Raw genomic sequence first — 13,870 nt, forward strand, 5'->3', positions numbered from 1 at the left:
GAAGTGAATCAGAATGAAGTGCGCATGCGCGTTGCGCTTCAAGGCAAAACGCTGCAGTTTGTTGAGTGATTTCATCCCGGAAAGACTCCAACGAATATCGAGATGTCCATATTTTATCCCATTTCCTGACGAGACCTTTTACATTAATCGCCGGTAAGGGCAATTTGACACCAATACATTCAATTTTGACACTAATATATAACATTTATCTGTAAAAAAGAGGAAAGTGTAACTATAACAATAACAGTAGCTGTATTAGCAAGCATGCTACCAGAACAAAAGCAATTTCGTACTAAATGGATTTACATGTTGAATGTGTTTACAGTTTGTGTGGCTTGTTTAATATAATTTTTTTCTAATTCTCCTTTATTTAATCATTCGTAGAGTAAAATGTGTCTTTCATTTGAAAGGCACAGTGGCAGTACAGTAGTAAAGTGTTGCCTCCTGTAAAAGTCTGGTGATGGTGAACATGATTAATTGCAGTCTCTGTTACTACAACACACTGGTTTGGTTTGCATTTGGTCCTGCAGTACATCCTGAGCACTGGGTGTTCTCTATATTGCATTTGATTTGTGATTTATGCAAATAAAACGTGCAAGAGGTGTGTTGGTATCTGACGAACAACAGGTTTTCATTCAAGATAACATCCAAACAAACAATAGGAAACATTCATCTGTTCAGGTTTTTTTTTTTTCTTACCTCTCTAAACCTGACATAAAATAATAGCCAGAATTTTTTTTAATTATTATTTTAAAACGGAACAGTTTGCACATCAGGCTTTTGAGGCTCTCATATTTGAGGAGGAAAAACATCTCAATAATGTGTGGATAGTTAATCAAGTAAACCAAAGTTGCTTCAGTCTAGTAATGGTTAATCTGGAAATGATTACTAACAATATACAAGTTATTCTTTCTGTAATTTTATAATAATGAGTAAAGATTTCACAGCAAAAAGACGCATAAACCACGAACTGAAGGGTGTTTAACGTTACTTGCTAAAAATGTATAAACTATCAATCAGACGACAGAAGGCGTCATGTAGTAGATCGTGTATAACAGGTTTTTCAGCTAAGTTTTGATCATTTAGAGCCCTTAGAAATGTGTGTATCAGTAGGCTTCATAGGGTTAAAAACTCTACCAAACAGTTGAGAAGAAAGAAAGAATAACTAGAGAATATTTTCAACCCACAGACTCTAATGTGATTGTTACTATTAATAAAACATTGGCAATTGATCATTGCTGTGAAATATTATTTGCATGGGTCAATTTAAAAAAACATTTTTATTACTGATGCAGAATTGAAAGCACTTGCACTTGTATGTAGCCTACAACTCAACTCTTTGATCAAATCAACTAAGTACTGAAACAAATTTGGTAATTTAGGAAAATTCAGTCAGTCTCTGAAATTGATCTTCATGCCTTTGAAATATGACCATCTGACCCTTTTAATGGCCAATTATGCTATATTCTGACATTGTTGATGAAAATGGAATATTCTTGAAAACAGCAGCGATAACTAGTGACTTGTATGTTTAACACACAGTAACCAAGTAGTAGGTAAGATTCCACAGAAATGTTGTGTATTTTGGCAGGCAAACTATGATTCCCAGGCAGAAATACGGTCTAGATAATTTTGCTAAAAGTGCCTCACTTCTTTTTCTATTTGCATTTATGTGTTTGTTATATCCTGTATTATGGGGCTATACATGTCTATACTAAGTTTATATTTCCCTTTCAGGAACCCATCTGTAAGGTGTTTGTGGAACTGTGATAAAGCATGATGGGTGCACTTGGGAACGGTCGACGTGGCGGCCGCTCTTCATCTCTGCTGTTGGTGGCTCTCATCTCCTGCATCCTCCTGCTTGGCTTCAACTATTGGGTCTCAAACTCCAGAAACGTCGAGCTGCAGGTTTGACACTGTGTTTGGATGTTGCCTTTGGCGAGTGGCGGTGTGTGTGGCTGTTTAATAGGTCTGTCTAGAAAGGAGCTTTGTTTAAACATTAAATTTAACAATAAATGTAATATTCAACAATCATATTGATCTGCCTGCATTGACACCATTATATGAGAACTGAACTGAGCTGGACAATGACATCACAGTTTTCTCCAGAGTGGCTATATATAAATGAACTAAATTAATAACTTTTTTACAACAAAATTAAACATCACTGAACTTACTGTGATGCTATTTTCTTCTAGAAACAAACTTTGTTGCATTATTTTCCTGTTATCTCTGTAAAGCTGCTTTGAAACAGTCTGTATTGTAAAAAGCACTATATAAATAAATGTGACTTGACTTGACTTGACTTTGCGTTGTTCTCCAGAGCAAGATATTGGAGCTGGAGAACCGCATGAGGAAGCTGGCTGTAGAAAGCGACAGAGAGCAGCAGAAGGCCGAGGATGAGACGCGCAGACAGAACGAGCAGCTGGAGCTAATGGAGGAAACACACCAAAGACAGCAGGAAAGCGCTCTGAACACCTGGAAAAAAGAAAAAGTATGAAAACACTCGTCTTGCACTCACTGACAAGAGTTCAGGTGGAAACTCGGAGCTAGTAATCATCCAGTTACCTGTCATGATTTAGGGAAGGAATCATGTTTATTCAAATCATTTTACTCTATTGATTTGATAGGCAGTTGAGTAGGTTTTGATGCTGAGCAGTGAGCAGGTAAGCTCTCCTGCCCTAATGCCCTACATCAGTTCTCAGCCTTTTTAACTCAATGGCCCCCATATTGTCCATAACAATATTTAAAGGCCTCTTGACTTCTCCAGTGATTTTCTGGATAAGGATTAAGGGATATGTTTGCCGTCATCCGGTGGACTTTTGACAGCTCTTTTGAAAACTACAGATAACATTTTTGGACAGTTTCCCTACCGTTTTGGCAAAAGGGTCACAGCCCTTTTACTCCATTTTCTCGAGTCATGTAACACTGATTTAAAACAAAAATGTCACCTTTTTCTCCATAGACAGCCGAGTTTTATTTAAAGCCTGTCTTGTCAGTGGTGAATCACCCCTGTGTGGGATTTTTTAAAATAAGTTTGCTGTATTTATTCTAGCGTAAATATAAAAAGGTATATTATAAAAATGCACATGGAGTTATGAGACTCTCCCAAGTTAAGAAATAACACTTTAAAATTTGTGGCCTATTACACAAAGACATATAATGTCAGTGGCTTCCTGGGTAACTTTGAATTTTGGTTGGGAAAACTGTAGTTTTTCAGGCTCATTATTGGCATTATTGGTTTTTAGCAGTGTTCGTCATTTCTGCATGGTAACTTGAGCTACAAGACTAACCTGCTCCTGAGAAGGTTTTATTCTGGGTAAGAAATGGCAAACTAAAATGCATTAGGCCTAATGCATTACACATAAGTATTATTTTACATTATTTTATTTTTAACAGTTAATATTTCACTTTTAATTTAAATTAATATAAATGTACATATAAACTTTAGAATATATAATGTTTTTGACATTTTCTTTCATGCTCTTTTAGCTATATAAATTATTAATTAAATAAATTCAGTTGATTCACTTGTGTTAGTACAGTCACATATTCTTCCAGCTGCCTTCTCGAACTTTTGTGGCAGCAGTATTTTTTCCTGCCTTGCAAATGTTTAAATTCATGATATTTTTCATAATGCTATCTTGGGGCGTTTTCACACCTGGCTCATTTGGAGCATTTGTTTCAGAACCTGGTGCGTTTTCTCCCTTAGTTCAGTTCGTGTAGGCATATATGAACACGGCAATCACGCTCAGATCCACACCAAAACAATCGCTCTGAGATCGCCTGAATAAGGTGGTCTTGGCACAATTGAAAACGAACTCTGGGGCGGTTCTGTGGAGGTGAGACAGCAATCCGACCCAACAGACCAATGAACCAAGCGGTATCATAATTCACAACGGCAAATGTGTTATTTAACAAGCAGCAGTGTCTGATTCTGTGAGTGAGCACATTAGTTATCGCAGTTGAAAACCAAAGAGCGTCACTTCATCTTAAAATTGGCCTCCTCAAAAAATTGGTTGAGAAAATGTTCCATATTATAAAAATAAAACAACGCAAATATTACCAAATGTGACACTAAAGAGTGTATAAATCACTTGTTTTTCTAAAGTAACGATGTCCAACAGCGACACCAGCAGGTAAAGTTACAACGAAACGCCATGTCCATTGAGTTAGAACAGACTCCCTAAATGATTGGTTATCGCTGGTTCGTGCAATAAATCCCCCCTCTTGTTTTCATGCAGGTTCACGAATCAGTCTGAATGAACAAAATTATGGCGTTTAATGGAAAGACTAATTAAAAAGTAAACAACTCAGCCATTTAGATATTACTGCTTTATGTCATGTCAAAATCAAACTTGAAATGGACTGAAAACATGATGACTAGGAATTTTTTAGTGAGCAATCATCTTGGTGAAATTAAAGGTAGATCATCTGTGATTAGTGTTTTTACCGAGCTTGATAACTGATGAAAATAAGACAGAGAGAGAGAATATATATATATACCTGTATATTACAAAAGTAATTGAAATAGCTTAACACAACATATGTTTCCCCTTCTCAGAAATCTGGTTGCAGCCGTTGATAGCTTCCTTCCCTATAACCGCTGTTCCTTTAAAGGGGTCATATAATGCCATTTTTCTACAAGCTAATATGATTCTTTAGGGTCTAAATTAAAAGTTTGTAATATACTTTAATTAAAAATTCTCATTAGTATTGTAAGAAAACACAAATTTTACCTGGTCAAAAACAGCTCTGTTTTCAGCACGCCGTTTAAGTGCATGTGTCTTTAAATGATAATGAGCTTTGCTCACCCCGCCCCTCTGTTCTGTGCGGACACCGTTTGTAACACAATAACCATAACGCGTTGTTCATTATAAACGTGAGATTATGAATTATATTGAGAACGTCGTACATAGAAAATATGCCGTAATGTACCCTGAGTGTTAAACAGCTGCATTCATCGTGAAGCATGCAGCAAGCGATTTGCAAAGATTAATTTAAATATTAATATAAAGGTTAATAAAACGTTACACTCACTACTTCTTCTGGAGGTGCAGCAGGAACACGAATAGTTGGTACCGATCCTTTTTTCAGGAGCAGCTTCTTAGCAAAACCAGCTTTATACTGACCTCGTTTGTAAAGCAGTCTGGTGTGTGAAATGATTCGCGCAAACATGAAAGCATTGACGTTGATTGTTGGGAATATTCCCTTCGAAAACAAAACTCAGCCACTGCGTCTTCAGCGGTTCGGATTTAGGAACATCAAAATGACTTCTGTGTTCCTTATTACACCCAAGAACACCACAATCGCTTAGACGCCATTCTGCTCATAGACAGTGCTCCAGCGTATCAACAATGACCGCGCCGGTCCGCGCGGACTATGATTGACAGCTCGCTCACAAGCGAGGGCGGGTCTGTGTTGAAACGCTGCTGTCAATCAACAATCGTGGGAGGGGCGTCGATTTTGTGACGTCACAAAATCGAACGGCTTGATTTGAGATGGGGGGGGAAACATATAAGAAGATAAAAAAATAAAAAACTGGATGGATTTTTATCATTTTATGATGGTTGTGTACAGGCACTGCCAACACACATTTCAGTACAATCAACTTTCAAGTGCAAACTATGCTTCCAGTGTTGTCTCAAGGAACATTTAGTGCCTTCGCTATCTTTTGGTATCCTGTTCCTTGTTTGTGAAGGGTAATGATGTCTTCTCTTAACTTTGTGGACCATTCTTTTAACTTAGCCATATTTCTAACATGCAGTCAAACATGACATTCAACAAACCTAGCCAGTTCAGATATTTCATGTGTTCTAGCTCTAACTAAGCTCTAACTAATGAAGCCCTTGATTAGTTGCATCAGGTGTGCTTGAGACTGCTGTTGTGAGGGATTCTACTCAGGGGGTTGAATCATTTTGAGACTGCAGAAGTCATTAAAAGTTGAATTTTCAGTTGAATTTGCGGAAACCACTTGAAACATTTGTTTGTTGTGTTTGATTTGTTCATTGCAAACAGCTGAAAGTCTCGACAGCAAACTTGTCAATCCATCTTGATGGATGACGTGGAGGAAACTCTGACAAATAAGAGTACAGTTTTACTCTCATGTGACTTACTTAGACTCATTTTGGTACGTTTTGAAATGTTGCCTTGTGAAAGCCAACCAAACCAAGAAGAAAATGCAACATTGTAACAAATTAAGATCCTGTTTCGGAACAATGCAAATTATCTAAATTTCTTGGAATACCCCTAATCTTCAGCAGACAAGTGAATCATGCCGATTCGCCTGCGAGAAGTGAATAAAACGGACACTTTTTAAATCATTTTACGTCATCTTGAGGCCTCCTTTGAAATTTGTTCAGGCCTCCTAGTGGGCCCTGACCCCCTGGAACCACTGGTCTAGATGGGTTGCCCACTAGGTTTTACTGCACATAAATGCTCTCATTAGGTTTTGATGCCCAGGCCAGAAATGCTGTCTGTATATGCAGGTATGCTAGCACGTTCAAAATGGCATTATGGCGCTACCTTGACTAAGTGTTATTGATGCCCAGAAATGCTATCTATATAAACAGTTATGCAATTATACTCAAAATGACTCTGTATGTAGGCTGGTCACTAGGTTTTAATGGCCAAAATTGGATTTTGGATATGCTCAGTGTATGTTTTTAGGTCTAAAAGTTTTCTCTCTGTCATAGGAGAATCTAAAGATCAACATTTCCTCCAGTGCTAAAATGGTGCAAGACATGAAGAGTAAGTGTTTACCTCATATTTGTGCTACTGTATTTAACTCTGTAACGCATATCATCTTTCCTTCACATTTTTTAGACCGTATGAAGTCATTACTGCAGGATGCGAGTAAAATGCAGAGTGAGCTGAAGTCCTGTCAAATTAACATGGACACGCTCAGTAAGAAAGCCAGCAGTGAGATGTAGGTGCATTCTGAATGCTCTAATCTACAATACCAAAGACATTATACTGCTTGATCAGTATGATAATGGCTGTATGTATTGTGCAGGTCTCAATGCAACAAACAAATTGAGGCCATAAAAGAGGAATGCAATGGGAAAATGGCAGCTGCCAAACTGGAAAAGCAAAGGACGTCTGAAAAGGTAGCTCCACTGGTAAGGCTATGAGAAAAAAAAAATGGCCTTAAATAGTTCCTTTGTTATTCTTATTTATTTGGTGTCTCTTACCCCTTTTCCACTGACATAAACTGTCCTCCACAGAATGCTGATGGTTCCATGCCGAAACTCTCTGTTTCAAAAGCCAAATCTGATGTTCCCGCCACAAACCATTCAAATAAAAGTGTGGCAGAACCTCCGAATGGCGAACCAGATGTGAATTCACAGCCCAAAAATGATGCTAAGGTCCAAACCAATGAGTTAGTAGTGGAGAAAAATGAAGAAGGTGAGAATTGCCTGTTTGAGCGTGGTTTGTAAATGGTCTCTCTATATGGGTGAAGTCCCTCATTTAATGCAAGTCTGATAACTTAAGAGTACTAGCTAGGTCTGTGACGTTGGCAGTTTCTTTTTTTTCTTTTTCTTTTTTCTTCTTTTTTTATAGTGGCTGGAATTAATTATAACCTATTATTCACACAAATAATACACAATGCAGAAATATGGCTGTAATGTGATTCTTGAACATAGAAAACAATAGAAATTATAAAAAAAAAATTGAAACTAAGCCAAGTTTAAATCTATTTCCCCACAAAGATAAATTCATCATCATATATACCGTTCTGCGATTTGAGAGGAATGTGGGACAGGAGCAGGACAGAGTCCATCTCTAGTCTAAAATCTTCATTTCTTCTCCTGACGTTCCAAAGCAACTGACCTTGTAAAAGGTCTGAAGAGAACATTTTATCTTCCGCCGGTGCAAGGCATTTAGGATATAGTATATTTGATTTTGCACTGCCAGAAAAAATGTATTACAGGCATGTGTGCAAAAAAAGGTCCGTCCTACAGCGAATATAGTAATTTAAAGTGAATGAAAGGAAGAAACATTTATAATCCCCTGCAAAAATGGGTGAGACGTGAGTGAAGATTTGGTAAAAGAAATGAGTCCATTTTCAGTGGAATAACTGAAATCAGGTGACCTGATCGCAAAACAGAACACAAAGCCGTCAAATGGCTTAAATTGATGGGCTCATGTACATCTCTCATTCCTCACGTATCCAAATGTTTGCGATGTAACATTTAATTGCTTACCTATTATTTCTTTTGTGAACAAAGCTTTGTGCTTCACTCGTGTTGTAATATTCATGTAAAACTGCATTCACATACAAACCACAGTGGTGTGGCGGTTGTCAGGTTGAACAGCACAGCCCTAGCACAAGAAAACCTCTCCACAATAAACCACATGATTTTCATGCCGGTAGCACAATGAGTACCCGTATCGGCATGAAATGAATATTCACGCCATCTCTTCTCTAAACGCACATTATTGATCGGATTTCAAATGACTCAGATCTTCCAGTGGAACGACAGACTTCTCTCTTATGGCGTATGCAGGACTTTTCCAATCATTTAATGCGCTTATATTCGCCCCTGCAAGATTGTGTTCGTCCGCCTCTGTTTGTGAGTGCAATGCCCACATCTCAAAATCCTAGAACCAAGTCCTCGTCTTTTATCTTTTCTTTTTCAATAATCTGTTCGGATAAATACTTGGAATTACGTCATAATATGGAAGTAAAGGTCTTTTGCTCCTTCCGTTACATCATAACTTCAATCTTTTCACTTACTGCAAATTCATAATAACATTGAAATTTGCTTCCCAAGCCTGCTGTGTAAGAATAAATCATTTTTATAATTATACTTTTTTTTTTTCATAACCATCTATTCAGACGTAGCAGGTGTTTAGGATAGAATTAGTCAAAAAATATTGATGGTTTTCTCCTTACACTCATTGTTTTAATTGGAATACCTCCCATTTGGTCAGACGGCTGCGTAATGTTTTGTCGCACAAAATTTTCTGTAAAGCTGCTTTGAAACAATGATTATATTAACATGCACCCTCATATTAGGCAATATTGCGATTTAAACTCTACCTCGTAAACACAATACTTCAATCAAATACCAATCAACCAACCATAATAATCGTAGTAAAATATAATGGTGTATGCTGATTTTAAATGCTATAAACAGGCATGTAAACACTTTAAATGTGTATTGTGAAAAGCTAAATAAATTTGAAATATAGTCTGTCGTTTTTCTTAAGCAAAACCATAAAAAACTTACTTTTTAGCGTTCCGTACTATCACTCTTATTAAATGTGCACCGTTAAAGCCCTTCACACCAAGGTGACTTTTTAATAATTGTTCGAACTCTAAGAGAATAGCAAACTATTACAGTAATGACACAGAGAAACTACACCTGCTGATGAACGGTAAAAACATTGACAGCAGAATCTACCCGGCTGAGCATTTAAAGCGACAGACGACATTGCTATAAGCTGACATATTATAAGCTCACAGCGTGTGCTTATAATAAACAGAACATCATTGTACATTGGTGTCCAAAGTTATCGTTCTTGGTGTGAATGGGCCTTTAAGTCTTGTCAGTTTTTTTAAAGAAATACTCTATTCTCTGTTCCTCCAGCATGTCAAGTCACATTTATTTATATAGCGCTTTTTACAATACAGATTGTTTCAAAGCAGCTTTACAGAGATAACATGTTTAACAACATTCTGTCTTCTCCTCTAAGATGCTGTCATTTTGCAAGACTCACCCACCCCCACCTCCAAACGGACCAATAAGAGTGAGACTCTTAACAGACCAGCCAATGAAGAAGTTCCAGAAGCAGTGGTGGACATTAAAGGACAGGCTTCAAAGGCCATAGGTGGGGTAACGGAGAGAATCCAGCCATTAAAGCACAACACACACACACACACACATTACTAATTTTATCTGTCTTCATGCAGATACTGTGCTGGATGAAGCAGGGATTTTAGAGCCAAAGGAAAATGACATTGGGATTGGAGACGAGGAGGAGGATGATGTCAAAATTGGTTACAGGAAAGAGGAAGATGCAGCAAATGGGAAGGAAGACGCCGTTATGTACGACAATGAGGGCGAGATAGAAAAACAGCTCTCTAAAATTAAAGGTGGTCTTCAACATCATGATCATCACACAATCATACAATAGCGTGCCGCACGAGTGCTATTTTTAGACCGCAAGGCCGCGTGACGTCAGCAACGTAAACCGGAAGGGGGTCAACATAGAAGCGCGCTCGCTTATGATTCATGCTAGTACTGCTTGTTTTCTGCCGGTTATCCCTCAAATAAGAACATGCCGAGTAAACACTGCTGCTATGGAACTTGCAGAAACGACTCCAGACACTATGACCGTCCACATATGAAGGATGTATTCTTTATTCGTTTCCCGAATTACCCCCAACAACTGTCAGACGTAAGACAACCAGAGGACATAGTATATATGACAGACAGGACATAGGGTGGTAAAAGATAGCTTGTTGAAACTGCAAAATGTCACTGTCAGTGGCGTAAGGCGATGTTTTTTGGGGGAGAAATTCTGTCGATAACAATCTAACGTTACCTCTGGATCAGGTCGGCTCTTTTTCCCGTCTTTTTCAGCCCTCTACACTCAAGCCATCTCTTCAATTGAATATTTGTATGTTCTTCTACTTCTATACCAGTGAATTTGGCACCGGGGACATCATTCTCGGACAGAGTTAGCAGGTTTAGCTCAGTAGACATCTCGTCCGTAAACTGTTTACATGCGTCTAGCATGAGTGACACGCGCGAGTTTGACCCCCCTAGCAACCGTCGCTAGCTTAATGAATATTAATGAGAAAAGGTGACGTATATCGTGCGGTACGCTATTAGACTTTTTTTCCATTTTAAAATGACTATATAAAGATGTTAGGAAGTTTCAAGTGTAACACATTTTTTGGTAGCTTTTACAAACTGAAGGATGACGTATTTTATGTGGTAATTGACTAATAAAGTTGTGAATAATAATTATCATTATATGTCAAAAGTACTTGTGTCCCATGCAATAAGATTACGAATAAGTTTCTTGTTTCTACAGATGAAAATCAAGGTGCAGGTCTAGATCTGGAGGATGATGTGGCTAATTATAACGGTGATGATGACAACCAACCGGAGTCTGAGGACGATAAGCAGGCGGAGCTTGCAGGGATGTAACAAACATGCTCCTGATCACGAAGAGTCTGCTGACTGCAGCATTTTCTTCAGCTGAAGACTGTCACAAACCCTTATTAGTGTCCTCCCAACAGCTCGGCAGACGTTTGAAAGGTGGGAGAGGAAACCTGCTGTAAAGACTCATCTGTGCTGGTGATGAATTCTGCACTACTGTGTAATGAAGGATATGAGTTTATGTCGTTAACAAACTATCTCATATGTCTTACCAGGACAGGCATGAAGAAGACATTCTTTTGCTAGTACTGATTTTAGTTTAAACTTGAATGTAACTACTTATGACAACAAGCCTTTCAATTAATGCATCATGGTGAATTTTCCCTATGTCAAACCTCTTCTTAAATGTAAGATGCTTTGCTCTTGTACAAAAACAACTGCTGATTTGTTACAAAAACGGCTTTATCTTGTCTTTACGGTTCATGTTCCGTTTTGACGAAACTGGATGTCAACATTTTAGCTGCTGAAAACACAGGAATATATTAGATGTTCAGACTAAAAGACACATTCCTCTTCACTCATTTAATAACAGTGCAATCCAGGCTTTTATTTGCTGTAAAAGGATATTTTTGTTGATTTAAGATTTTTTTACATTTTCATGATGGGAACTGGAATATGTTTTTAAAAAATATGGGTTTCTTACTGAATTTCTGATCTCATAATAAAAATTATTTTGTTGCGCTACTCTACCTATTGTGTGTGCATTTAATGGGTTAACCATGTAGATGAGCAATGACTGGCATTTTATAATGGAATGCTAGTGTACTACGTACAGTACTGCATGATACATGCTGCATTGTCACAGGACCTCACTATGTTGCATATTAATTTAGCAAGTAACATCCAGTTATCACAGAAGTACTCCATTGCAACTTTGTGTAAAAATGTCAACTTTGGCACTATCAAATAATAGGTCAAGAAGATGTTAGAAATCGTAGTTAATTTCTGTCTTTTTCATCACACTGGAAATAGAAGAACGTATCCACATTGTTGGATATATTATCTATTTGGTGTGCTCTGTGGTGTGCTGCACATTTTGCCAATGCAATAGGACAGGTCATGGAGGTATTCCATGCGTACTGATCATTTATTATACGGAGCACAGTGTATATTCTGCTAAATAATAGTATGCCATTCTGAACGTAGCCTGTGTAGTGTGCTCTCCTTTAGGAACCTAGATGCTAGTTAATGAACATCTCATAACAATATTTCCTGCTCTGTCTATAATACATAACATAACATTTTAAGGACCTATCAGCCTGTGCCTTCTGGAGTTTCATGACAGAACTTTGTATTAATGTGAGTGGCAGCAATGCTGATGCAATAAACTGTAGTAGTAATGTCACACAACTTCTTACAAGCACATTAACTTTTCCCCTGCCATTGACGAAACTTTTCAATATTTATAGCCGCGTTTCTACCGAAATTACCCGGAACAGTTTGTCCCAGGAACTTTTTTCCCCCAGACCTGTTGCTACCTGTTCCATCGCGGTCCAAAGTACCGTGAAAATTAGGCAAATTTGTCCGGTGACATAGGACTGCGCGCAACTTTCCAGTTCCTACTGGATTTCATCCTCCACATATAAGCGTAATGAAGCCTGAACCTCATTGTCGGTCCATCGGACGTATTTTTTAAACTCCACTGTTGATTCGAATAGCAAACAACTCTTACTTAACGCACTGTAATAAACTTTTAAAAATGGTGGTTGAAATAAAATGCTGTGTGGAGTCAACCAATCAAAATGCTGCGTGAACTCAACCAATCAGCATGTTCAGCACCCAAGTCCCACCCCCGAAAGTTCCTGATCTTTGAAAAAGTACTACCTCGCGAGCAGGGACTTTCTGGGTGGGAAATTTGAACCCGGAACTTCATTTAGACCCTGGTTCCTGCGGTGGAAACACACCGAGTACTACCCCAAAGTCCCTAGTTCCTGGGGAAAGTTCCTTCGGGTGAAATGCGGTTTATGAGACAACGCTTTCCCCTCATTGGTGGAAATTTCCAGCTTTCCATAGGGGGCTCTATGACACATCTTTTGAATGTATGCTGAATCTCCTGATCAAAAGACATGTGAAGAAGAAGCAGAATTATCAACCTGATGCTAAAAAGCTGTGGCCGTGTAGACTAGAATGTGGAAAGCACATGGCCGTCATCCAAATGCTCCAGTAAAAAGGACAGAATAATTGACACAAGTTAATTCATCGGTTCCTCGTTTTCATGTCCTGCACCAGATAACATACTCTTTTCACTTATGGGCATAGAGGTGTCTAATAAAAAGAGCCTGTTCCTATGTGTTTGCTTCTAGCACTCGCTGGGGTAACACATCTGATGCCGGCAGTCTCCGCTGAGCAGCCAGACATGCAGATTCCACAACTACAGATTGTGCCCTCCGCTCGAGAGAGAAGATCCCTCCTCAGTGGGATAGTCCAGGGAGGTGCTGTCAACAGCTCCACTAACTCCAGGAACCATGGCTCATTGAGGCACTCCTGGAGGGGATTGGGTCAGGGATAAGAATAGTGGGCATTGAGTGTTTCCTACCAAGGCAGATAAATCCACTTCTGCTTCCTCGACATGTTGTATATCATGACAGTATGAGGGTGCAGCCACCATTCTCCAAGGATTACAGTCTCCCTTAATAACAGGTCTGCACCGCAGTTCTCATGGCCAGGAACAAGCACAAGTGGCTTGTAGGGCT

The 13,870-nt window shown here is 38.6% G+C and overlaps 2 protein-coding genes across 3 annotated transcripts in view; both read left to right on the forward strand.

Annotated features, from left to right (window-relative positions):
* Window positions 1-11,866, forward strand: golm1 (golgi membrane protein 1). Of its 2 annotated transcripts, none has more exons than XM_082188785.1 (10): window positions 1-153; window positions 1,738-1,908; window positions 2,324-2,494; window positions 6,696-6,750; window positions 6,826-6,928; window positions 7,016-7,121; window positions 7,227-7,407; window positions 9,703-9,837; window positions 9,920-10,102; window positions 11,050-11,866. In XM_082188785.1, the coding sequence occupies exons 2-10, from the start codon at window positions 1,777-1,779 to the stop codon at window positions 11,163-11,165; spliced, it is 1,182 nt and encodes a 393-aa protein (XP_082044911.1). In that variant the 5' UTR covers window positions 1-153; window positions 1,738-1,776; the 3' UTR covers window positions 11,166-11,866. The 2 variants fall into 2 exon arrangements, with proteins under 2 accessions (XP_082044911.1, XP_082044912.1); XM_082188786.1 differs by having other exon boundaries at window positions 7,016-7,109.
* The window catches only part of LOC309512864 (taste receptor type 1 member 1-like), a gene marked incomplete at both ends in the record, with an annotated part of 19,543 nt that continues 16,843 nt past the window's right edge, over window positions 11,171-13,870 (forward strand). Inside the window, 2 exons of the mRNA XM_082188584.1 lie at window positions 11,171-11,276; window positions 13,481-13,675. Coding sequence (XP_082044710.1) covers window positions 11,171-11,276; window positions 13,481-13,675 — 301 coding nt within the window. The remainder of the gene's footprint in view (window positions 11,277-13,480; window positions 13,676-13,870) is intronic.

This window comes from Leuciscus leuciscus (assembly GCF_965113295.1).
Source record: "Leuciscus leuciscus genome assembly, chromosome: 13".
Taxonomy (NCBI): Eukaryota; Metazoa; Chordata; class Actinopteri; order Cypriniformes; family Leuciscidae; genus Leuciscus; species Leuciscus leuciscus.